Here is a 27405-nt window from a genome sequence, read left to right as displayed (position 1 = left end):
AATGAAGAAAGATCATAAGATACCACTGTATCGTGACTGTTGAACTGTGTTACATCAATTCCATAGACTTCTGTCACGGTGAAACAGAATTTAATGGATTCTATTTCATTAACTCACTTGAGAAACTCACTGCTCTAAAAGAAAACCCAAAGATGCTAAGTTTTGGTCAAATTAAAGATGTCATTGAGGTATCCTTAATATCACAAAACCACTTCAAATATGTGTTGAAAGGACTTCAAATTAAAATGTTCCATTTTAGGAATACAGTCTTGTACACATAGTTTCTATTAAAGTTTTCTTACTGACAAGAGTTTGTCAAGGCTGCAGACTGCTGTGGAATAACTCAGGGCAAACAATGCATGCGAATGGCCAAGGTTCACCTGGCCAGCATTTCCAACTCAGTTGATGGGAGGATGTTTTTAACTCATCTGTGTATGTCCTTAAACAATCTAGTCTCTCTTGCTGTGGAAAAATAAAAGTGAGAGCTGTGAAAGGGCACAGAGTGGAAACCTCTGCTCCTTAAACAGGGCACTGCTTTTCAACTGCCCTAGGGCTCCTTGGAGGAGAAGGGTCGCAGCCTCCTACTTGAGCCCAGGCAGTTCTGGTTGGGTATTCTCTGCTGGGGTTTTAGACCTCTTGTTTTTATTTGAAGACAGGCTTTTATCGTTTAAAAAAAAGTTTGAAAACAACCCTTTTAGGTGAAGGCTGTGGATGATAGTAATGCCGGGGCTTAAATCTGAAGATGCAAGAGCCGACTGAGGCTGACAGCTGAGAGAAACTGCCGAAGCTTTTGTCACAGGGCCAGTTTAAAGCCCCAGGCCCTGGGAACGACTGCCAGCGACCATCGTAATGGATGAAATCGATCAAATTCAGATTAAACACTTCTAAAAAGCTGTCCTACTTTTTCACTCTTTAGGGTTTACATTTTATAGTTGTATTTAGGATTTAATATAATATACTTGCATATATATTTTAAAATCTCTGGAGAATCCGGCATCGAGTAGATGTAAGAAAGGCAACTCTCACCACCTAGGAAGCAGCAACCCTAACTGAAATAAAAGGCCCTACATTGCATGTGGGACTGAGCATGGAATGGGGCGGGGTGGAGGCGAAGGCAAAAATGCAGCAACCTTTCGATGGATGCAAGTGGAAATCCTGAGTGGTCCGGTGCAGCAAATGTCACCACCTCTCTTATAAACACAAGGAGACTGGGGCACAGGAAAGCAGAAAGACCGTGGCCCCTTACACTGTGCCTGGAGGAACCGTCTTGCAGACTCCCTTCCTTTCCACATCCAAAGGTGAACGTCCCCTATCTCTCAAGAGAGAGAAATGAGTAAGCCGGCACCATCACAGAGTGTCCAGAAGCCGCCGAGGCGAGAGGAAGAGGACGGAGGACGCCTATCCAGGGCATGTTAAATGCAAGGCCGGGCGCACCCCACTGCTCACACCCACGCGGCTGCGCTTAGAACTTTAGTCCTAGCGAGAAAAAAGATCTGGCGGCCCACGTTAGTGTGGCTCCGTGGAAACACTCCAAATCACCAGGTTCTGCAGTGGCAGCTCCACAGGTCGGCTCGGCTCACCCCAGGCGGAAGAGTCCTGACAGCTGGCCGGGCGGCCCAGCCTCGCGGGGCTCCGGCCCAGGGTCTGCTCCACGCAGCTTTCCTGCTCCCTACTGTTCATGCAGCGGCACCAGCAGAGCTACACCCTCAAGCGGGCCTCTGACCATCCTGCTGTGCTTGCCACATTCACGTTCCATGCCCCCAAATGAAAAGCAAATGAGATGTGTCTGCCCTTGAAAAGGCATTCCCCAGAGACCCAGTATCTAGGGTAAGCGGTGATGTCGCTCAGCTCAATTAAAACAAACCCCCTTCAAGGCTACGGTACAGACAGAGATCTCTGTACAACGTTGAGCCTAACACCACACACCAGGAGGTGGAGATCAGCGTTAAGAATGTGTGGCGATTCGGAAAACTTACCTCACACTGGATGTGTGCAGAACGGGATGTATTCAGTGAGGGCGGGACGCAGCTGATGACAACCTCCGACGTACCTAAGTTAGGAAACAATGAGAACCAAGAGGTCAAGTTACCTTTTCAGAAGAAAAGTTAGAAATTCCTAAAAAACAAAAACAAAAATCAACTTCCTTTGAAATGGCTCACGGTAACACGTTCTGCTTTGTATTTACAACCCTTAGAGCTAAAGGAAAACTGCCAAGATGCTCTGCATATTTCCCCAAATGTCTGTTTATCATATAACATTCGCACCGGCAGTGGATCTGGCCCCCTCATTATCAAGCTGTATTAGCTCAAACACCCAGCATTGTTAGCGGAGTGAGCTCATGGCCTATTTCAGTTTTAAATTAACATTTGGCAATCACCCGGGTAATCAAAACAAATGACTCAGTCGTTTAGAATAGATTTATTAGTTGAGCCTTTTTTCCCCCCTCTTTTAACAGCTCTAGAATATTTTGCCACAGGAGGGCTCAGATCCAGACAGAATGTAGAGCACAAGTCACCAGAGGAATATTTAGAGGTGTTGCCATGGAGATGAGGTGCCTTGCGACCACTGAAGTTATCTCCAATCAACAACAGGATTAGGACGCAGGCTGGTAGGCATGCCTAGGAAACAGGTGTGCCCTGTGCTTTTCCCATCACGACACAAAGACGGTATACACCCTGACACGCTGCCCTCTCCGCACCCGCGAGGCCTCCCCACGGGCACGCTGGCATGACCACCTTAGCCACCCCCCATCATTCAGAAAGGACTGGCTGGGGCTAAGGAGAAAGGCAGTGTGATCACTGTATCATCCCCAACGTGTGAAATCCTGAAACACACACCAAAGGCACTTTTATATGAACTGTAAAATGTACACGAGCAAATGAAATCTGAGGAGAAGACAGCTCCCAGAGAGGAGGGCCCCCCCCCAGCCCCGTCTCCTCTGTTCACCGCTCTATTCCCACACCCAGAACAGTGCCTGGAACACAGGAGGCGCTCAAGAAGCATCCACCCAATGAAATAAGGCAAACATAAACCAAGGATTATAACCAGGCTCATAACTGCCCCCCGCGCCCCAACCAACCGGTTCCAGGCCGATCATCGAACAAGCAGCGGGTGAGAGATTTTTTTTTTTACTGTTAATGGGAAAATAAGTACCTGGTCCAGTTAGTTCAATAGGCTAATGGGTTTATCTGTTTAGAGACCTTAATGACAACTGTCACAGTTGAAGACAACTCTTCCAAACTTGAAATGGACAAGTCTGCTGACTATAGGGACAGGGGTCTTGTCCGCCAGATCAAAAGCCCAGAGGGGGCTTTCCTGGTGGCGCAGTGGTTGAGAGTCCGCCTGCGGATGCAGGGGACGCGGGTTCGTGCCCAGGTCCGGGAAGATCCCACATGCCGCGGAGCGGCTGGGCCCGTGAGCCACGGCCGCTGAGCCTGCGCGTCTGGAGCCTGTGCTCCGCAACGGGAGAGGCCACGACAGTGAGAGGCCCGCGTACCGCGCAAAAAAAAAAAAAAAAAAAAAAAGCCCAGAGGAAGGCAAATTTGTGCCAGCGACGAAGAGCTAACTTTCAAAAGCAAACGCTTGAAAGTGACTGACTCCAATAGAATACCTTCTAGTCCCCTTCCCACCTATACTTAAGTAGAGATAATATTTTCTTATTCTATCATATGAATAATGCAGCATTGGCTTTATATTATACCTCATTTGTCTTACAGGACTTTAAGTTTCCTGGTGACAGGGACAGAAATCCCTGCTTTCTCTTCTATCTCCCGGGACTCAGCATGGTATGTACACACAAAAGCCTTGGCTAAGTCTCTTCTCCCAACACCCACACCCCACTCACACAGAACTCAGTTTCTAGAAGGTGCCACACCCTTTCATGCAGCTGCGGGGAGAATGAAGCATGGCGCAGCTGTTCATAGCAAGGGCGCCAGGGTCAGACTGCCTGGGTTCACATATGGCCCCGCCTCGTATTAACTGTACAACCTCTGCGAACCTCATGTTAGCTGACCTCACAGAGAGGCTGTAAGGTGGCAACAGGGCAGTGCATATAAAGCACTTAACAAGGCCTCACGCATACAAGGTACTCATCGAATATCAGATACGTAATTAACACTACTATTACAGCAGGCGCAGAGTGAAAAGGTTATCAAAATTGGATAACCATTTCATATGCTGCCGCAGATACCTGGCCCCAAATATACCCCTACTTAGATCGAACCCAACTTAAACTTTGAACCTGAATCCATCACACTCTAGCCTTATTATACTAGTCCATTTTACTCACCCTTCCAGAACCAATTTTTCCTAGAGATGGATTTGATACACGCTGGGCTCTACTTGAAGGAATCCCGTTCTCTAAAGAACCAGAAGAGCTTCCTCCCTGAGACCCCAACCCTGCCAGTACCTTCCCTTCCTTCTCTCTGTCTGCTCCCTACCTCTGCAAATTCAGGCTTTGATGGGGCCAGGGGAGGCCAGAGAACTTGGCATCTAGTAACCGCACCAAGATGCCAGCTCTCCCTCGCAGAGAAAGTCCTTGAATGTCATATTCCCTGATGGCCTCTAGAGGGCAGAAGAGAGAAAGGCCCAAAGGCTGAGCAGGCAGAGCTCTCGCATGGGGGTCCAACTTGGGCCCCTGCCAGAGGAGTCTTGAGTTGCACAGTTCAGAGTTTGACCATCAAGAACTAGCCCACAAAGAGAGATAAAAACGTACAGCAAGATTTTAACAGCATTTCTACGTCCAGTTCACGTTACTGTGTCCTGCTTAACACTGAGTTGGGGATAAAGGCACTCAGAGCCGTAGAGTTGTGTACACTTTTCAATCTGCAGTGTGTAACTGTGGCTCCGAGCAGACATAACACGAATTGTGTTGATGACATTGCGCAAGTCAAAGAGTAAAAACAGAACAGCAGCCAAACACACTGGGTAAAATGTGATGACAGCAAAGTGATCCAAAATAAGACCCAAACACTTTGGGGTCAGTCATGCTTTAAAACAAATCACGTTAATCTTATCCCACCCTGACAGAATTAATAAGTGAAATTAGACAAACCATTTATGTTATTCCAGAAGCCAGAAGCTGTGTTCTAGTGACATTTAACACACACAATCATTCTCCTTCAGGTTTAACAATGGTATTTTGGTCACAGACACTGTCAATCCTATCACTATGGACAGCCAAGCTTAAATGATCCCCAAATCACCAATCAATTGGGTGAATTACGTGGAAAATAAAATCCAGAGACAACAGCTGTTTGAATGAATCTAAAAGACCAGTTGAATCAATCCAAATGGATGAGCCCCACAGATTCACTGTCTCCTCTAACTCTTTGAATGCGATTGTCACGGTAACCGTTCCTTAATCATGTCCTTCAGAATATTCTCTCCTACCTAAGAAACCAAAGAGCAGTGAACCCCAAATATCTTCTTAATTAGTGATGGTTGTGATGGTACTGAGCAGCCGCTTAGACTTCTCATTTATCCTGCTTCGTTTCAAATGCTCCCGCTGCTATGGTCGTTAGAGACATCGGCATTTGCACCATCCAAAAACACATTTGAAATGTTACCATAACACGCAGCAGGAAATACAAACGAGATGGCCACTGACTTCTTTCCTTTAGCAGAAGAACTGATAAAGTGGCTCTTATCCGGCAAAATAATTAATTGGTATAAATAAACGGTTCAGATAAAAGATGCCTCATTTTAAGAATTTCAACATAATCAGGATCTGCAACATCGAGTCTTTACCAGCACATTAACTTAATAAACAAAATCCAAGAGGATATTATGTTATAGAAATATAATAAAGTCTAGTTTTGTGTCCTTAGACTGAGTATAATATACTCTATACTATGTCTGGAAGACCATTTATTCCACACAAGTTTCGACATCTATTATTTTATATGATATAATATTCTTCAAAATTTGCAAAGAGAAAGGTTTTATCTTTACTCAGTCTGGGAAAAGAGAGGTTATATTTTTAAAAGGTATCTACTAGATATACTACACATTTCAAGTTGTGATCCTTCTAGATTCATCCTTAGATTTTTACAGTTCCTTCAGAAAGGAAGTTAGAGTGGTGACCATTTTAAAATATTGCGTTGGAATATATGGAACGCTTTAAAGTATCAAATTTGCTGTTACAGGTTTGCAACTAGTAATAAAAGGTCTTTCCTTCCAGATATGGCACAACCTGTAAACTAACAAAAGGATGAAAGGTAAGCAGTGTGCCCACCAGGCCCCCAATAAGCTCTAAGGAGAAATTTCGATGGGCCGTTTCTGGATGCAAATTTACAGAATTTGTGGTCACAAAGGGGGGACAAGAAATAAAGATACACGCGTTCCTTTTTAACTGGCACACTAAAACATGAAGAATACTTTTGCTACAAACACAAAAATAATCAAGTGGGACCACATCAAATAAAAAAGCTCCTGCACAGCAAAGGAAATGATAAACAAAATGAAAAGGCAATCCACGGAATGGGGGAAAAATATTTGCAAATCATGTATCTGATCAGGAACTAGTATCCAAAATATACAAAGATCTCATGCAACTCAATCAAAGTAAACAATCCAACTTAAAAGATGGGCAGTGGAGCTGAATAGACATTTTCGCAAAGAACAAACACATGGCCAACAGGTACATGAGAAGATGCTCCACATCACTAATCATCAGGGAAATGCAAATCAAAACCACAGTGAGGTACCACCTCACACCTGTCAGAATGGCTATCATCAAAACACCACAAATAACAAGTGCTGGCAAGGATGCAGAGAAAAAGGAACCCTCTTACACCGTTGGTGGGAATGTTAATTGGTGCAGTCACTATGGAGAACAGTATGGAGGTTCCTCTGAAAATTAAAAAAATAGAACTACCATATAATCCAGCAATTGTTTCTGGGTATTTATCCAAAGAAACTAACTCAAAGAGATATCTGCACCCCCATGTTCACTGCAGCCCTACTTACAATAGCCACGATATGGAACAACCCGCGTTCCCATCAATGGATGAATGGATAAAGAAGATGCAGTACATGTATACGCAATGGAATGCTACTCAGACATAAAAAGAAGGAAATCTTGCCATTTGCAACAACATGGATGGACCTCCGGGGCATTATATTAAGTGAAATTAGTCAGAGAAAGATGAATACTGCATGAGCTCTCTTATACACAGCATCTAAAAATTAAAAAACAAAAAACAAGCTCATCGGTACAGAGAACAGATTGGCAGTTGCCAGAGGCAGGGGGTGGGGAAACGGGTGAAGGGGTCAAAAGGTTAAAAAAAACCCAGACTATACGTATTTTCTGCATATGTCTTTACATAACTGCTGGCTAATGAGCTTTATAAGGCTAAAGAAAAGGAGAAAAACAAACAAAAAACTAAAACATTAAGAATACTTAGGAATAAAGAAGCCGTCAATAACAGAATAAAGGGAACTAAAATGGTCAGGCATGAGGAACAAGTTGGAACAATGCAAAAAAAAACCCAAAAGCCCCAAACCAAAAACAAATTCAATGGTGAGATCCAGCAAGAAAAATGGAGCAGCAAACATTTGCTAAAGTCAAAAGGTAAAACCTCGAAATTCTTGCCCTTTGCCCTAATGTTCAATGGTATTTTCGTTTTGTTTTAAAAATACGGAGATTGATGTTCTTTCAGTGACTATTACAACGGTTCCCAAATAAAACAAATGATAAAATAAAAATTCACTTAATTGACTGATAGGCTTGAATTAGTCATTGCCAAGTTTACAACTTTCCCACAACTCCAAGCATTCTTTCATCAAGAGAAACAGGATTCCCCCCCCCACCCCGCCCCGATGACCATGGGTAGCTTTGTGGACAACTATAATTTGTGTCTTTCTATAAGTCACTGGGGAATACACACCCCCCAAATTAGAACTCCAAAATCAAAGCAATGAGGGACAAAGGATAAGTACAGATGCATAAAACGTGACCATTCTGATAGCTGCATCTCGAGAGCACTGGCTGTCCCAGAAGAGAGGAACTCCTGAGCCAAAGCCTCATTCTAACCCTGCCTTCACCCCACAGCTATCACCAAATCCTAGCCATCTGTCCTGCAAGAGAGCTTTCCTACTTTTTCTTCCTTCTAATCACATTTCTACATTCGTAATTTGGTTCAGGATTACTTCACACCTAGACTACTTCACCAGACTTCCTGACTATGGACGCACTCCCGTCTTCATAGAACCGCCAGAATAACCTTTCGAATGTACCACCTTGAACGGCTCATTCCCTTTCCCCCCAACTTTCCTCCATTGTAATCTAAAAGCGAAATTTCTAGCATGAAATTCAAGGCCTTCCAGTCATACTCGAACCCACTCTTCCCCTTCTCCCACACTCAGCTCTGGTTCTGGCTGACTCCGTGCCTCTGAGCTCTGTCACCCCTACTGAGTAACAGGCGCTCAGGTGCACGCCACCGTCCCTACACCAGTGATTCTCAAATTGGCTGCACCTGGGGAGCCAGAGCAACTAGTAACGTCTCGGTGCCTCCCCGTGTTCCCCCAGAGGAATCTAACGTGCAGCCAAGTTTGAGAACCGCCGCCCCGAATTCCTAGAGCCCACAAAGTTTAGTGGGCGTGACAACCTCCGGGGGAGCGGGGATTATGAAAACATAAAGTGTTGAGCTGCATTCCCAGTGCTTCTGATTCAGTAGGTCTGGGGTGGGGCCCCTGAATCTGCATTTCTAACGAGCTCCCAGGTAATGCTGATGCTGCTGGTCCAAGGACCCTACTTTGAGAAATACTGGTCTATAGTCATAACTAGTACAGTTATACAGCATAAATATATGTATCATTTACACATAATAGTAACTATTATATGCATACTTCATCTGGCAAAACAGAAGGTACCGTCTTCTGGAATCCTATTGCTGCCTTGTACTGTTGTTTACCTTTTGAACCCATTTGTTTGTGAACCAATCTATAGAAAGTCTTAGGGATTATCCAGTCCGATTCCCTTTTTATAAAGTAAGTACTGAGGGGAAGTACTTTGCCCAGGGGATCAGATGGTTATTGGTAGAACTTGGGCCAGGATTCAACACTCCCGACTCCCTCCTCCTCCCTCTCAGCTCAGTACTCTTCCCACCACATCCTTAGTGCGTCCCTAACAGCTTCTCCAATTAGAATGGATGTTCCTTCCTTGAAGAGATCCTTTTTGCTTTTGACGTTCCCCACAGCATCTAGCACATAGAGCAAGCAGTCAGTAGACGTTTGCTGATTTCATTTGAGGAAGTGTTCGGACTCATACTCTAGAAGCTGCCTTTGGTACCCTATGAACTGTTTCCTTACGTGCTGGCCACTGGGCGGCCCTGCTCCAATCAATTAGCCGCAGAACAAATCCTTCACATCGGCATGCACGCAGCCAGTGTCTGCTATAGGGACAATCACACACACGTAAAGGAAAATTATAGGGTTTTAAAAGTGGAAGGAGCGATAAGTCTATAAGGTGACACAAATCAACTTTCAAGTTATATGTCAGAAACTTTCACAAGTACCCCAAGTTCCATCTGACACCCAACAGGCCCACGCAGTTGTAACAGCCTGGCAGTGGGGGAAGTCTGGGCTGGACTACTTCAGCCAAGGGGCCAGGCCTTTTTGGTGCTGAGGTCCTGCTTCCTTGTTCCTTCGCAGAAAATCCACAAGTAACTGAATCAAGGGTAAACAGGAGATAAAGGGGAAGGGAGATGAAGAGCAGCTGAAGGGCAGCGAGCGGCGACTGGGTGAGCAACGGGCGGCAAGAGGACGGTGTGACACACCCGCCCTGCCTGCCATCGCCACTGCACCTCCGCAGGCCTTCGAGCTATTTCCAGCAGCCTGGCTGAGAGGAGCATGACTGGGCCCGGCCTCCTGACTGACCGGGCCTGTCTACACCTGCGGGGCAAACACAGGATGCTCTGGTGACGTCTGCCGCCTCTACAATGGACAGGAAGTGCTGTACAATCATGTCAGCTCACAGAACCTGGTGTCAGTCGTGAACGTGAGCACAAGGAATGCAGCGGCTGTGCCACCACTTGGTTCACCACCAGCCCAGAGTAACCTGTGACCTTGGCAGCCAAACTGGAATCCCCAGCCTCCGTCATGGACTGTGGCTCAAGGGAGAGGTTCTCTCTGTCCCCTCTTTCCCCTTCCCCCCGCTAAAATCTGCTGCTTCCAACAGAGGTAGGACCACATGTACAGTTGACCGGTCAAGCAGTGAATCAAGAAAAAAAATACGTGAAAGCTTCTCTAATAACAGGTATAACCATGAGCATACGTAACAGATCCATACATTAAAAGTTTTCTTCCGACATACAATAAAATTTAATAAGTTAAATAGGTGACCTCTATAACCAACTCCCCCCTTCATGAGTATTTTTGCAGCTAACTGTATGAAGTTTTTGACCCTGGTCTAATCACAGACCTGATGGACACATTCCATGAACAACCATACCCCCAAGACATCCATTCCTTGATTCCTTCACTGCCGTCATTTATATTCCAATTCTTGATGCTTTCTCAATTTTTCCTCTGCCAGTGACTTTAACACCATCCCAATGTTTGCTTGTCTCCCTCAGCCTCAATGTCCTTCTCAGGCCTGACCGCCCCCCCGCCACCTACTAACGCCTACAGAGAACGTTCTGTTTACACAGCCAACTCAAGGAAGCAACACGTACTTGTAGTTGCTCATAAGAGTCACCCAGGTCAAAAAGAAAGAATCACCCAGTTCCAGTATACAGAAACCATGGGCAATACGACCTTAAAAGACCTCATCTTTTCACATGGCTTTACTGCCACACTGGCCATGCTGAGTAATCGCCCAGAGGTTCTGGTCTCAGGTCCATGCTACTACAAGCCAAGCAACAGCCTTTGGCCGAAAGCAATCAAACTCTGACCTGGATATTGGCTGCAAGAGTTGGCATGAGCTCACCGATTGTCACTGTTGCTAGTGATACCACAAATGCAAGGGTCAAAAAAGGGCTCACTGGGTTGTAGGGCACGGAATTTGTCAAGCCCGGGGCTCCACTCCACCACAAAGATGGCACGATGCCCCAGTGGTGGCAGACAGACAAAGTCCCGACGCAGTGCTCACACTAACCTGCTCAGTAACTCTTGTGCAACCAGACAGTGGTGAACAGCGCCGGGCAGCTCTCCCGGGAACTCACATTTTCACTATTCAGGGAACCCATAGTACAAGTTACAGCACTCACGAAGAGGCACTTCTCTTACGTTACTAGTACTTAAAAGCAAACACTGCGCTTTTATCTACAAAATAATAATAAAAAGTGACTGATATATTCATTGTATTTCTGAATCCCAAGTGAAAAATAATAGATTTAAAATAGATTTTTTAAAAGCAGTTTTAGATTTACAGAACAACTGAGCAGAAAGTAGTTTCCACATACCTCCACAATACCTCCTTCCCAGTTTCCTCTATCTTTAATATCCTGCATTACTGTATTTTTTTTTACAGTTGATGAGCCATCACTGATACATTATTATTAACTAATGTCAATAGTCTACATTAGGGTTCATTCTTTCTGCTGTGCATTCTATAGATTTTGACAGATGTTGAAGTTTTTTGTTTTTTGAAACAAAACAAAAAAACCCAACCCTTTCCGGGAATTCCCCGGTGGTCCAGTGGTTAAGACTCCCACACTTCCACTGCCCAGTGCCTGGGTTTGATCCCTGGTAGGGGAACAAAAATCCCACAAGCCGTGTGGTGTGGCCAAAAACAAACAAACAAACAAACAAAAAAACACCAAACCAAAAAAAACATTTCCAGTACCTTCTGAGGAAAAATAAATCTCCTTATTTCAAGACCATTTTAATTGCTGTAGCTTTGTAAAGGCAAGTTTCACAGGAACGCTGTAATGTACATCATTCATTTCTTTTCAATGATTCATGGTTTCAAAGACTGACTATAACATAGCCCTGCAAACATATTCAACTCTGATTATGTGAAAACCAACCATTCACAACTCTCAGACCTCCAGTATGGCCCCAAAAAAACGAGTCTGAAGAAATTCTTGGACCACAAAACAAAAAGTAAGAAAAACAGTCTCCAAGATGACATCCGACATGTTGGAATTAGTCTGCTGATGACTTGGTCTGGAGATGTTTATAAAAACAGCTTTGTCATGAGAAAGCAGAGCAGCGTAAGAGAAGTAGCATCGGGAGACAGAAAAGAGGAGGAAGAAAACTGGGAAAGGAAAGCAGGGACGGGCAGAAACAGTCGAAATCGGGAGTCGCAGATGGACACGAGATGCAGGACAGAGCGGCAGCAATGGAAAGGAGAGCCAGCTAGACATAAAAGGACGGTGACAGGAATTATTTTGAGGGGGTGAGTGAGGAAGGGACAAAGTGCGTCTCAACATTCTAGCCCTTAAATTGCCTAATCATTCATTCAACTGAATATATCAATGGGAAAGCAACGTTCAGCATGTTAAAAGCCGGCTTTGCACGTAAGTGTGTAAAGATGGTACACCTTCCATCCACTGAAAATTCCCTCTGAAACCCATTTCAAATCTTTTGGAAGGCTCTAGGGATAGGGTTATTCCTGAATAATGATGACATACACACACTAGCTGGAGGTATAGACCTACAGGTGTAAAACATTTATTCTGATGCTTTCATTTTTAATTTATGAATAAATGTGAAGCAAAATTCAAATTAGTTTATTTGTCCTGTCCTTGGGGGATCTGACATCTCACCCTACCTACTTCAGAAGAACATATATATACTGCTTCTCTGTTTTATCAGGATTGTTTCTCTCTTGGCTCTGATTTCCCTTCAATCCAAGTATGCAATGAGGCTATTCAATAAAGAGACTGTGGTTTACTTGCAGGCAAAATCTTAAGTACTCGCCTTTAGGCCATCAGGGAAAGGTTCTAAGAAGTCAAACCTGGAATCTCCTTGTCATATTATTTGATCTTAAATATAGAGAAGAAAACAGCGTTCTGGATTTAGAGCTGGTCTTTGGATTGAGAAAGATCCACAAACTTTCAAATCTAAGTTTAGAAAGCAGCTCTCACACAAAAGCAGATCAGTGGTTGCCTGGGGAAGGATGTGCCGCAAAAGGCTCTATGCCTCTGCCGCAACTCGTCAAGTTGTATGCCTTAACTGGATGCAGTTTATTGTACATAAGTGATACTCCATACAGTGGGTATTAAGTTATCTTGATAATCATTCCACAATGTACATGTATATCAAATCATCACATTGTACACTTCATTTTTTTTCTATTTTCTTATTTTTTAAACCATTTTTTAAATTGAAGTATAGTTAACTTACAATGTTGTGCTAGTTTCAGGTGCACAGCAAAGTGATTCACTTATCCATATATGAATGTAGCTATTCTTTTTCAGATGCCTTTCCATTACAAGATATGGAATATAGTTCCCTGTGCTATACAGTAGGTCCTTGTTATCTATTTTGTTTTTAGTGTTTTTTTTTTATAAATCTATACTTTCATTAAGACAAAAACTGACAGTGTTGGTATGAGGTTTAACAGTTAAACAAAAGTTTTCACAGAAACCTAACACATGCCTAAAATGATTTTACAATGGAGTTCTAGATGCAGGTCTAGACGATGTCAAGAACTGATGGATCTCATGATTCAAGACGGCATTTTGGGTTTTAGTTAATTCTTAGGATTAAAAAAAATTGTTTTGTTTTAAAGTGAACCACTGCCCCAGTATGAAATTTTAATCTTCTCCTGAGACCAGGGCTTCAGAAATCATTCAACTCCTGAAGTGATTCAGTGAACTTGTGCTGTCAGTGACTGAACCCTGCCACCAATGGTTTCAAAGTTCAAAAAACAGAGGCTCCAAGAGTTTTCCACCCTAAAAGCATTGGCCCTTGCCTTTCCCTACTCTCCCACCTCCTGTACCACCCTCTGCCCTTCCCCAAATACTTCAGCCAGTGGCTTGGGTGGAGAAGCTGACATTTATAACTTCATAACCGGAAAAGAAAGGGTCTTCTTGTCAATTTCAAGAATTAGCACCTCTAAGACAGAATGATCTCCCTGTGTATACACTCCAATAAGACTTTTCCTCCTCAACCAGTTTCCATCCCACGGACCACAGCTTTGGTAACGTCTTAACTGGCTTAGTCCTTTGTTGGGAACAGCATTAAGCTCAGGCAGGGAACACCTTGGCTTCTAAGTTTCAGGCATTCACAGCTTTTAAACAGTGTCTCAGTCCTCATTTAGGTTGCCAATGACATTTTTTGAAAGGATGAAATATTCTGGACACAGAACCAAATCATCATTAGTTGTTCTTTCCTTTGTTTCACCACTTCCGCCATCAGGCCCCAAATTTGAACAAAAATGACCCTAACCCATCTCCCTTCTTTCCCACCTCATCCCTCCCACCCCAAATAATACACCAGTAATACTCAAAAACTACATACATGCTATGCTGTAAAAGTGCAGAGTTAACACTATTGGGAAGAAGGCTGTGGGTTGTGGAGATGCTCTTTGAAGATCCACAGCATCTTTATAGCTCTCCCACATCGCATTCTGCAAGTTTTGTCCTTCATAGAAGGCCCTTTGCTTTTCTCAGCAAAGTTCAGAATGGGTTGCCTTGAAACACTGACCCACCTTCCTCTCCACTGGGATGGGTGTGCAAACTATACAGCATGGAGCGGCTTTAAAGCGCTTGAGCTGCTGTAGGGCACAGAAACTATACTGGCTCTTCAAAGGACATCTTCTCAAGCCACCTCTACGGTGTCAAGACAAGTAGAACTCCTTCTTTCCCCACCTGAAACCCACAGTCAGATGTGACGGGCTGGTAGTCAGGAGAGTTAATTCTTGTCATCTTTTTTGTCATCCTCCTCCGAGGGGTAGGAATGCCACGTCAGCCTTTCCTCGTAGAAGGATATGACAACCTGTGGGCACTTGACATTGGCTTCCTTGGCAGGAACCAGGTCAGCCTCATCAGAGTTCTCCCACTTCATCAGGAACATGAGTTCTCCACTGGAGTCTGTAGTTCCAATAATCTGCTCCGGTTCCAAATCCCGGGAAAAGCCTTGTGGCTTTTCTGACTCTTCTTTCTTCTTTGGTTTGCTCTCCTCCCCCTTATCTTGCACATCAGAATCAGCTTTGCACTTGCCTCCCTCTGATTCATCCGTCTTGTGTGCTGTTTTCTGTGACTGCAGGAACTCAGCAATGAGGCCGGGGCGATCCAGGTTTTCTACTGGTTCCCATGTGCTGTCCTCATCTGAGGACCCCTTCCACTTTAGGAGGTGCTCCACTTGGCCCTTTACCACTTGACGGTCGAGAATTTCTTCCACCACTTGTTCTTCTTCCTCTTCTTCTAGCACCTCCTCCACTTTCTTCTTGTTTTGTTTTCCCCATAGTGCCCTCCAGCTTTCCGGTATAAAGGGTGAGGCTGCTCAGAGCGAGAGGAATCGGTGCCACGCTACTGGGCTACTGGCGCATCTTGTTGGGCTGGCCGGGGGAGTGGCGACCAGAAAAGCAACAAGCCTGCTGACCGTGGCTGAGCCTCTCCCTGAAGCATCCCTCCCCTCAGCCAAACCTCTGTTTTGTATACGGTAGTGTGTATCTGTTCATCCCAAACTCATCTATCTATTGTAACTTATTTAAAGTAGATTTATTTATTGTACCATGTGGTACACTTTAACTATATACAATTATATCTGTTAGTTATTCTTTAATAAATTGGGGGGGGTTTGATATTTTAAAAGTGTCTCTAACAAAGGCCGACTGCTTTATCTGCAGATGCGAGTATACCTTTTCACCTCCTATTAGCTGGGCTGCTTGGGTTTCTTTCCTTAGTGTGGTTAGGTGTGCTTACTACACTGGAAAATTCTGCATCTTATGGCCTAGAAGGGAAGGGCCTAGAATTTGAAAATTTGAACTGACCCTGGCATCTGGAGACACAGAAGCTTTGACAAGGAACTTAAAGTGTCTCCTTAGCTTCTAGAAGCCATCTGCCTGAGGACTTTTTATAAAAATCGTTTTAAGTATGTGAAACTACCATTATTTACAGGGTGTTTCTTACAAACTATTGAAAAACATTAATTTTTGTTAATTCAAATGTCTAAATCCACTACTATGGCTTAGTGATACAAAAATTTTTGGAATTTATGTGTGTGTGTGTGTGTGTGTGTGTGTGTGTGTGTGTGTGTATGCTTTAGTCTCTAAGAAACCTGGGGGGGCACCTGTTACTTCAGTTCAACTGGTCACACGAAAGCACAGATGATTGATTATGTCTATAGACAGACGCTGGCCATCAGCTTCCCAAACAAGAATAAAGTCTAATACTAGACCCGGCAGAGATTCACTGAAAAACCAGCCCTTAACCTCTTCCTAATAAATCACACATTTTTAATCTGACAGGAGCCAAGCAGCCTTATCCGCACTCTAAAAGTGAAAGTGAATAACAAAACTTGTTAATCGAGTAGAGAAATTTACTTTTGTACCATCCTCGTCAAAACAACCTTGACGGTAACATCTCTACACTCCCACCTATCATGTCCTTAGTACTGAAAAGCACGTTTAGAACTCGGTGGATATTGCAAATTCTTGTGATTAGAAGGTCTATGGAACATTTTATGCTTTGAATATATGAAAGAACCAGAGTTTTTTTGGTTTGTTTTATTTTTGGTTTGTTTGTTAATTTTTTTAACATCTTTATTGGAGCATAATTGCTTTATAATGTTGTGTTAGTTTCTGCTGTATAACAAAGTGAATCACCTATATGCATACATACATCCCCATATCCCATCCCTCTTGCGTCTCCCTCCCTCCCACCCTCCCTACCCCACGCCCCTCTAGGTGGTCACAAAGCACCAAGCTGATCTCCCTGTGCTATGCAGCTGCTTCCCACTAGCTGTCTATTTTACATTTGGTAGCGTATATAGGTCCATGCCACTCTCTCACTTTGTCACAACTTACCCTTCCCCCTCCCCATATCCTCAAGTCCATTCTCTAGTAGGTCTGTGTCTTTATTCCTGTCTTACCCCTAGGTTCTTCATGACATTTTTTCCCTTAAATTCCATATATATGTGTTAGCATACGGTATTTGTCTTTCTCTTTCTGACTTACTTCACTCTGTATGACGGACTCTAGGTCCATCCACCTCATTACAAATAGCTCAATTTTGTTTCTTTTTACGGCTGAGTAATATTCCATTGTATATATGCGCCACATCTTCTTTATCCATTTATCCGATGATGGACATTTAGGTTGTTTCCATCTCCTGGCTATTGTAAATAGAGCTGCAGTGAACATTCTGGTACATGACTCGCTTTTTTTAAAAAATATATCTTTATTGGAGGATAATTGCTTTACAATGGTGTGTCAGTTTCTGCTTTATAACAAAGTGAATCAGCTATACATATACATATATCCCCATATCTCCTCCCTCTTGCGCCTCCCTCCCACCCTCCCTATCCCACCCCTCCAGGCGGTCACAAAGCACCGAGCTGATCTCCCTGTGCTATGCGGCTGCTTCCCACTAGCTGTCTATTTTACATTTGGTAGTGTCCATATGTCCATGCCACTCTCTCACTTCGTCCCAGCTTACCCTTCCCCCTCCCCGTATCCTCAAGTCCATTCTCTACGGCTGCATCTTTCTTCCTGTCCTGCCCCTAGAACCAGAGTTTTTTTTTTTTTTTTTTTTTTTTAAAACCTACATTTTTTTTTTTTAATTTATTTATTCATTTATTTATTTTTGGCTGTGTTGGGTCTTCGTTTCTGTGCGAGGGCTTTCTCTAGTTGTGGCAAGCGGGGGCCACTCTTCATCGCGGTGCGCGGGCCTCTCACTGTCGCGGCCTCTCTTGCTGCAGAGCACAGGCTCCATACGCGCAGAGCTCAGTATTTGTAGTTCACGGGCCCAGCTGCTCCGTGGCACGTGGGATCTTCCCAGACCAGGGCTTGAACCCATGTCCCCTGCATTGGCAGGCAGACTCTCAACCACTGCGCCACCAGGGAAGCCCAGAACCAGAGTTTTTAGGTGTGTGAATAAAATATAAATCCCACAAAATGTAGAGTGCTGGCAACCAAGACTTACTTTGACTGCTCTTTTCTTTTCCTAGGTTTCACTGCACTTACAAAGCCGGTACACGTGTATCTTCTATCTGTGTATTTTACACCCATAGTAGCTCCAAACTGAAGCTCAAGCAAATCTCATTGGTTTAAATACAGAGCAAAACCCATTTTCAGAAGAGCAGTGCAGTGTGCCGCAGGAAGCTGGGAAGAGCTGGCGGCTCGCTGACAATGCACATATTCATTAGCAGGCAATAATGAGGAACAGGAGGGGAAACTGCTTCACAGCACAGCCCTATAGGCAAGGGTACAATTTTCTCACTTGTTCCAATAGTAAGCCCTTGGCAGTGAGTATCCACATTCATTATTTCACGTAGCTTTAGCGTTTGCTGGGGCCCTGGCCACAGAAAAGGGATGATTTTGTGTTCACAGGTTTACATGTGTACACAGCCTATGTAATCTCCAGATGTATTTTGTTTAATTCTATTCTAACAGTGACATTTCTGTATCAAGGGACACCAGATCTCACCCGACACCTGTTCTGGAGAGCAGCTTCCCTGACCATCCTAGGCTGGAAAACGGACCTGGCCCAGGTTGGGGGTAACTGTAATACTGGCAAATGCGGGAAGGGGAAGACGCAGCGGCAGGTAAACTTGATGACGACTCTGGAGCCCAGAAAAATTAAAGTGGGCAGAGTCCATCGGACCGAAAAAAGGTCACCCTGAGAGTAAAATAGACACCCAGGCAAAGGAGACACGAAGAGAGAGGGGCCCACACAGCTACAGAAAGCACAAAGAGGGCGAAGAAAGAAAGGGCGGGAAGCTGAAGAACTTATTTTTTTTTTAATAGCGCCAGATTTAAAACAACGACCGCATGTGAGGGTGCGCGCGCATGCGCTTGTGCCAGCATTTGCCACAACTTAACTTCCTACCTGAGTTTGGAAGCGAATGCACTCTTTACAATTTCTTTCCCACAATTTGAACTTTACCACAATTTTAACAGACACTTCGTTTTATAAAGGAAAAGAAAACTTTCATGTAGCGATGGCTCCAATTGGGGTCTTTCAGGCTAGTACGTGTGAAGACTCTTACGAAGTCGTTGCTGCATTTCTGTGACTCTATGCATGTTCCATAGGCCTTGGTACTTGTACTTGCTCCCTAGGCCAGAGGAAATTAATGGCTAGATGCACAAAAGAGGCTCCCCACCGCTAATAATCAATTTCAGCAAAGCAAATAATATGATAAATTTCTGCAAACAACTGTTTTGATCCTTTTCTGAAATTAGGAAAAAATTGGCCTTTTTGGTATCCTTCAGTATACAGTTAATATACTTTCACCATAATACCTTGTTCTTTTGAGGGACAAGCCAACAAAAAGTTCTGGCTGTGAAGAGTTTTTAATTAGGAAAATAAAACTTACCTACGTATGGAGGACCTAAAACTTCAAATTGGAACTCTGACATTAACACATCACATGACCTTGGATCAGGTGTTCGGCCCCTTTGAGCCTCAGTTTTCTCACCTCTAAAACAAAGCGGGGGGGGGGGGTGGCGGGGTCTTGACAGCCCTTTCTAGCGCTGAAATTCTACTACTCAACTTGGAGGAGAAAGAATTTTAAGGAGCTTACATGAGGAGGCCAATGATCATTCTCTAACTCTCGGGTGGCGTTCCCATTTCACTCTTCATGACCATGACTTCTGTCTAGAGATGCAACAGTAATTCAGAGGATCTTTTGGTAAAATTTTTAAAAAACCTTAGACTACACTTATAAGTTGGAGATTCTGCAATGGACTTGAGTCCACCATGAAAAAAAATCACTGCATTTAACAAAGAAATACAAAACATTGTCACTAACTTCTGGGTGGTGGATTATAACTGATTTTTATTTTCTTTAGCCTTGTCTGTATTTTCTAAATTTCCCTACAATGAAAAAGTACCACTCTTATCATTTAAAAAATAGATTTTCAAAAGGATTAGTGCATTCTTGCAAGTTTTACCAGATCTCTCAAGTCTACTCTAAAATCACGGGGGGGCGGTGATATGAAGTCAGACAGTATCACAATGCGTGTCTGCACACAGTGGTTGATTACCCAAGTGGCTGGCTGCTGTAGTCAGAATCAGGACATTATTATTATAATCAGAATCTATGGCTCACAGTCGTACGTGGAAATCAAAACATACGTTTTATCTAAATAACTTTTTTTCCCCAGCATCCTGGCCCTTGAGAAGCATGGTTAAAATTCCTTTCCAGTTTAAAGTAAATGAAATGAAACATGAGGTACTTCTTCTACCCACAAAAAAAAAAAAAAAAGCTTTCCAGACAAAATATGGTTGCTATTGGGCTGGGTTTTGTTTTTTTTTTTCCTCTTGCTATGCTCTAAAACACAACACATCAAAAGTTAAAATAAATATTTAGCTGTCAAAACAAAACACACCCCCCATATGGAAAACACAAATATTGAATTTGATGACGCTTGTTATAAAAACAACGTCCACAGCAAAAATAAATGTTTAAATTGTGTACAAAGACTACAAAACTAAATGCTATCATTGTTAAGTTCTATACGACAGTCCAAAAAAGGTTGAAAGTAAGCTGCGGAAAAGATATAAACACAATTAGGTAATTTCCAGCTTCACCACCATAAAAAGTACAATTTTCAAGGAAGATAGACAATAAAGGTCCCCAAAATGACAACTGCAGGCTCAGTGAGGGTAGATCTCTAGAACAAACTTCATGTTCAGCTAAATTCTCCTCAGTTGAGGAAGGTATAGCATCAATAGTTCACCTCTCCATTCTCCACCTGGATGTGATCTGTGTCTACAACACATTACCTCCAAAATGACTTTTTACCCAGGACCAGTCACTCACCTCTCTGCAGCAGGGTCCTCGCCTCACTCCCCTTCAGCAACACCAAGCTCCAGACCAAGCAGCAAGGGACAGTGGCTTAGTCACAGGACTGAAGTTCAAATCCCAACTCTGCCGCTTATTAGTTGTGCAATCTTAGGCAAGTTACTTAACTAACCTCACCTATGAAATGTGCATCACAACCACTCTGCGGAGTTCCTCTGAGGATCAAATTACAAAATGGGTGTAAATTCAACCCACGTATTTTCTAGAACTAGAGTAGGCCTTCGAGTAACCTGTTCCCTTTCGCCCCCTACTCCTGGCCACTTACTCCAAGTATGATCAAGTTTAACGTTCACGGTTTTAATTACTCTCCAGCAAACTCAATGGTATATAGCACATGTAGTAATTTTAATTTTGTTAAGACTTTGAATAGAGCACACCACAAGGGAGACAGTACGACGTTGTGCTCAAAACCATGAACTTCTGAGGGGTAAGACAATCTTAATTCTGATGTCTTCTAACCACGCCCAGCTGTGCAACCGAGGGCAAATTACTTTACCTCTCTGAGCCTGGTTCTTAATTTAAACCATGAAGAGACTAGACAATGTATACAAGTGCCTGGCACAGAGCTAAGTACCATAAATGGTAGCTTCTATTGGTCTTCATGATTTGGGCCGATGTTCAGGTACTAGTCACTTTAAAGACTAGTAAAGTGAGCTTGGCCAACAACTCAGTCACATCAAGACACTGTTAGTGTTCTCTACTCTCCTCAAGTTAAGTTCCACTGCATTTCATGGAGGAAATTACATCAACCTTAGCACTACTGACAATTTGGGTCAGATGATTCTCCATTGCGGGGGACTGCCCCTTGCATCCTAGAATGTTTAAGCCCCTTGCCTGACCTCTACCCACTAGACACACCCCAAGCTGTGACTGCCAAAACTGTCTCCAGACATTGTTCAATGTCTCCTAGGGGACAAAACTGCCCCAGTTAAAAACCACTCGTCTAGCACTTTCTGCAGATGGGAATTCTCAGCCACCTCGGTAGGCAGCCCTGCAGGAGGACAAAGGTTTACTCGCCCTCCCATTTAGTCTTATCTACTCCTCTGGGCTCCATCATTCATTAGTACCTGTAATTCAAAGGTGACCATAGAAAAATAAATTCTTTGGCCCAATTTGCTGTCAGAAGCTGCTTTAAGTCACAGGAAGGGATGCTGGCCTGGTTGTCTTTTCACTACTCTATACAGTCATACAAAATGCTGAACTTTTAATATCAAGGAATCTGCTATGTCCTAATTACTTTACATAAAATGTTAAAAGGTCATTGACCTTAAGATGACTTATAAACCATGTTATTACCCAAACTGACTAAGTATGTCTTCATTGGGAAGGTGAGATGGAATTTATGCAGTGACTAATACCCCGGAAAGAAACGGCTCCCCTGTTTGCATGGCTGAAGCATGTTTACTGTACATAAAGTGCTATGTTAAAGTCCAAAAGACTCTGGACAACTCTTGATTATTCACACCGAATTCACTGTCTATTTTTCATTTTAATAACTGCACCAGAAAGCAGGAGCCATTTCTTATCCACTGTGCATCCCAGCACCTAGCACAGAGCCTCCAACAGAGGCGGTAACTCGGTAAATGTTGGTTGAATAAATAAATGGTCATATATTCTGCTTAATTAAGTACTCTGTTGACAAAAAAAAAAAAAAAAGAAACTTTCTTTGCTCTCGTTCAACAGGAGCTGAAAGAAAAGATCTTTTAAGAGAAAATAATTACAGTCTGCTCCCTTTTACTCCAAACCCAAACAACTGGAAAATTCAATTAACCAAAAAAATTTTGTAGGCAAAAGTTGGGGAAAGCAGCCAAACAGATAAGGCCCAAAGTTCAAGCAAGCACGAGCATTTGTTCAACTCCCACAAGATTATAAAAGCCAAAGTTGCTGGCACAAGAGGGCAAGGAGGCAGCCGGGAGGTGGAAGCAGGAAAACAGGGATGGATCAGCCTCAGGAGGTTAGCTGCCATCCTTCAGTGAACAGTTTTTTGGTTTTTTTTAACGTCAAAACTTTAGAGGTAAGAGTCAATGTCTTACGCAAAGCCTTGACTTACAAATTACTTTTCAAATGGATATGAGCAAAAATTTAAAGAATATTTAGAAAGATATCTGATCATATTTTTGTTAATTTTTCAAGGTTCCTTATCTTTTTTTTTCCTTCCTCCAGTCCTGCAGGGCAAACAACAGGTTCTTAAAAAGCTGCGTAAAAGACACTCCATTTACTCCTCTTGTCTAGAGAAACTTAAGGCCCACCACCATCACATGCTTCTCTCTGCAAAAGATTTCACCACTCCCAGCATTCTATTCATAAGAGAAAAAAACAGTCAGATTTAAATTGTATTCTTAAAGTATTATTTTAAGATCATTGCCCAGTATATAGAATGGGTATCACATTAACATTAGAAACGGTGCAAATAATAGTGTTTAAATGCATTCTCGGGGCTTCCCTGGTGGCACAGTGGTTAAGAATCCGCTTGCCAATGCAGGGGACACAGGTTCGAGCCCTGGTCCGGGAAGATCCCACATGCCGCGGAGCAACTAAGCCCGTGCGCCACAACTACTGAAGCTCACGCGCTTAGAGCCCGTGCTCTGCAACAAGAGAAGCCACCGGAATTAGAAGCCCGCGCACCGCAACGAAGAGTAGCCCCCGCTCGCCGCAACTAGAGAAAGCCCGTGTGCAGCAATGAAGACCCAACACAGCTAAAACTAAATAAATAAAATAAATAAATTTATAAAAAACAATAAATGCATTCTCGTCCACCTTTGAGACCAAAACCTCTATTTCCACTTAAAACATTTCCAGTTTATCATTTCCAGTACACAAGTAAATTATCATGTTTAAGTGGTCCATTAGTTTGATCCATATTAAATTAGCTTCAATTTCCTGGTATCATATAAGAGGAATTTTCCCAATTTAAATCTTACACCATTTTTTAAAAGTTTCACTCAAAAATCTAGACTTGGTTACAAAAACCCAAAAACCAAAAGAGCGCTTTCCTCCTCCAAAAATTCAATATGGGAATGGCAGCCTAGAATTTCAAAAACCATATATGGTTACAGAATCCATATGGTAGTCTTAGACTATATACTTATTGGTAGGTGGTTCACACAAATCATGGCGTATCTGACCAATTTCCTGTTGCATAAAGATTATACTTGCTCTGAAAAATGTTAAATACGCATTTTTAAAGACTGAAGGTAAAGACTAGATTGGAACCTTATGTAACCAAAATGGGAAAGCACGTAGAGCATCACCACATTAAAGGCCTAAACCTTTTCAATATGTATTCTTCCTAAGCAAATATGAGCATGAGTTTCCAAAGGCAAAGCTACCATCCCAGAAGCCCTTGCTTCCTCAGTGTAAAGAATGGGGAGGGTTCTGTTCCTGGAGACGAGCTGGGGAGGGAAAGGCTTTGCAAAATTCCAAGGGGCTCATAATTTAAATGTATGCTATTCTGCAAATGTTCACATTTCCAAAGAACAACATAAAATTTACATTAAAACTGTCTTAATCAAGATAACGAAAAAAAATTATTCCTGGTGCTCTATAAGCTTGCCATAGATTTGATAACCCAGGAAAGAATTACAGGCAATTACAAAATGATGGCTCCAATTAGGAAATCTGGACCTATTCCAAATTCAAATCAAAGGGGCCTCAGATAATCCCGATGGAGTAATTTAAATGAATATAGGGGACTTCCAGCAAAGACATACGTTTATTCTATTACTATGTCTTCTGAAAGCCAAGCAAAATGCTACAGCGACGTATCTCTTGCACTTCAGGAAATTAAAAAACCAAACCTGGAGTCCCCTTAATAAACCTTGTTCTCTTCTTTTCCCAAGGGGTCTCGCTGGTACAGGGTTTTTATTGTAAAGGGCAATCAAAACAAACCTGAGAATCCCGCACAGTCTCAAACGCAGAAGATAATATAGCACCGAACACGAACCACACACAATCTTTCCTTGCTGATTTCCAAACCTCCACCTAGTCCTGGATGCCTGAGAAGAGGCCGCGAGGAATGGAAGAGAAAGAGAAACTTCGAAAGCAGAAACCTCTCTCCCAGAGCCTAGAACAGACGGCACCTTGTAGGGATTTCACGCTTTTTGAGACGGAAAGGTCACACCCTGCAGTTTTGAAAATCCACCTTCTAAGGCTCAACCCATGTTACAAAACCTTCCTCCTGCTTCCCTAGGTTTCGCGCTGGAGCTGAACCCCCCTTCCCCCCCCATTCGCCAACCCCCCCCCCGCCATCCCCTTAGAGAAGAACAAGCGCGGCTCCCCGCTCCTCCCCACCACAGCATCCCCGACGAGCAATCCTTGGAAGCCCCTCACCTCCACTCCCTCCCACGCCCACCCCCGCCCGCCTCGTCGTGCGAACCGAGGCCGGTTCCCCTTCACTCCCTCCCCGTCCTCGAGGAGGAAACCGAGGGGAGCCCTCCACTTCATCTTCACCCGCTCTCCCCACCGGCTATCTCTCTCCCAGCCGGCTATCCTCGTTGAGAAAACCAAGAGGTGCCCCCCACCTCGCCCCACCCCCCCCACTGCCCGCCATCCTCGGGCAGAAAGCCCAGGGAACCCCTTCCCTCTCTCTCCACTCCCCACCATTCCGCAGAGGAAACCAGGGAGAGCCCCCTCCTCCCTCCCGCTTCCCCCACCTCCAGGCGCTCCCGGTCCCCTCCGCCCGTCACCCCTGCGGCGAGAGCCCGAGGGAGGCTGAGGCACGCACCGGCGGGAGGGCAGAGGAGGGGACCCCGCGGCCGGCCATCCCGCAGCCCCTGTCCCCGGCCGGCCGGCCGGCCGAGGCCCGAGGCCCCGGATACCCGCCCCGGGGGCCAGCCCGCGACCGGCGGCCAGCCCGCGACCGGCGGCGGCGGGGCAGGAGGGCAGCCGCTCCCCCGGGACGCGGGCCCGCTGGGCGGGAGGCACACACGCATGCACGCACACGCGGAGAGAAAGCGGGCTTACTGCCTGGGGATGCTCGCCCGCGCGGCTGTCTCGGCGGCGGCCGCTGCCTGCACCGAGGCCAAGGCGCGGCGGCGGCGTCGGCGGCTGCGGACTGAGCCCCCTCGGCCTGGCGGTGGATCTAGGGCGCGGGAGGGGCGCGAGGGGAGGGGCACGTGGGGAGGGGCACGTGGGGGAGGCAGGGACGGAGGGCGCGCGCGCGCGCGCGCGGGGGCGGGGGCGGGCGCGGCTGGCCCGGGGCGGGGCGGGGCGTGCGCCAGCCGGGGCTCGGCCTGCGGGGGCTGCGGTGCGGTGCGGGGCGCGCGCGCGCGCGCGGGAGCCGGCCCGGCCGGGGGCCGGGCAAGGGCGCCACGCACCCCGTGCGGCCACGTGCCTCCGTCTCGGGGGGCGGCCCGCTGACTGCAAGGCGCGGCCGCGCGGGGAAGGTGGCTGCGAGGAGACAGGGGCGAGCGCTTTCCTGGAGGGCCGGCTCCCGCCCCGGAGGCCGAGGGGAGGACGGGCTGGGGGCGCCCGGGGTCCCCCCGCCCTCGCGCCGCAGCCCTCGAGGCCGGCGGGGAGTCACGAGTCACTGCAGGCAGCCGCCGCCGGCGCTGGGGAGGTGGGAGCAACAAAGAGAGTCGAGCGAAGGTGGCCTCACCGGTGGCCTACGCTAGCCAGCACACCCCCTGCAAAGCGGCCCGTGTCCGGAGCGCACCCGGATTCGGCCCAGACTGCAGGAGCCCCGTGGTTCTGAGGGACGCCGAAGGACCCACCGGCGACCCTTTCCCTTAGTAATCGGCCGGGGGGGAGCGAAAGGAGCCCCATCATGAGCCCAAAGCTACCATACAGAGGGCTTTGCATCATTCGAAAAAGCACTGACGGCAAAGCGGCACGTGGCTACTCATTCATTCACTCAACCTTCGGTTTACTGAGCCCTCACCGTGTGCCAGGCACAGTGCCAGGCGCTGAGGATACATGGCAGAGTCAAGCAGAACACCCGCCACCCTGCCCTGGGAGCTTGCAATCTAGTGGGGAGACAGACGATTAAGAAGTGAGAAAATAATCAAATTTGGGATTAGGCCTGTGCAGCAAAAGGAGAGGGTGCAAATCGTGTGGTTAGGAAAGGAGGAGGTGGCATTTAAGCTGAGCCCTGAAAGTTATGAAAGAAGCAACCATAGGAAGAGCCAGGGAAAAGCCTTGCAAAAAGAGGGAGCAGACATATGAAAGCCAGGAGGGGGCAAATCTTGCTGCTTTAGGACTAAGAGGTGGTGGTTGTGATTGGCGCCAGGAGAGCTGGGGAGGGTAGCATAAGCCTGGACAGGCTGACGCAGACCAGATCATGGACTGCATCCTAGTCAAGAGTCAGACGGTTTTATTCCAAAAGCAATGGGAAGCTAGTGAATGAATGGCTTCACCCCTGGGGCACGACATGACCTGATTTATATTTCTTTCCTATTTATTTTTTCTTTTGGGATAATTGTAGATTCACATACGTTTGTAAGAAATAATACAGAGAAGTCCTATGTACCCCTTACCCAGTTTCCC

The 27405-nt window shown here is 45.2% G+C and overlaps 2 protein-coding genes across 6 annotated transcripts in view; both read right to left on the bottom strand.

The window, feature by feature from the left end:
• FHL1 (four and a half LIM domains 1) overlaps positions 1–26064 on the bottom strand; it is a 61428-nt gene extending 35364 nt beyond the window's left edge. For 2 of the 5 annotated variants that reach the window (XM_032619296.1, XM_032619306.1), the window contains exons 1-2: positions 25885–26020; positions 1977–2050 (exon numbers count right to left, since the gene is read on the bottom strand). The gene's annotated coding sequence lies outside the window, so the exon portion shown is untranslated. Of the gene's footprint in view, positions 1–1976; positions 2051–24810; positions 25122–25884 lie in introns of those variants that run through there. The other 3 variants (XM_032619301.1, XM_032619302.1, XM_032619299.1) reach the window with 3 other exon arrangements.
• Positions 14806–25853, bottom strand: LOC116747199 (chromobox protein homolog 1-like). Its single transcript, XM_032618986.1, has 2 exons — positions 25522–25853; positions 14806–15370 (listed from the first exon to the last, which is right to left on the bottom strand). Exons 1-2 carry the CDS (start codon positions 25851–25853, stop codon positions 14806–14808), a joined length of 897 nt encoding a protein of 298 aa, XP_032474877.1.
• Positions 26065–27405: the final 1341 nt, after the last annotated feature.

This window comes from Phocoena sinus, chromosome X (assembly GCF_008692025.1).
Source record: "Phocoena sinus isolate mPhoSin1 chromosome X, mPhoSin1.pri, whole genome shotgun sequence".
Taxonomy (NCBI): domain Eukaryota; kingdom Metazoa; phylum Chordata; class Mammalia; order Artiodactyla; family Phocoenidae; genus Phocoena; species Phocoena sinus.
Note: the sequence above shows the minus strand (reverse complement) of the source record. Positions and strands in the feature narration are given on the sequence as shown.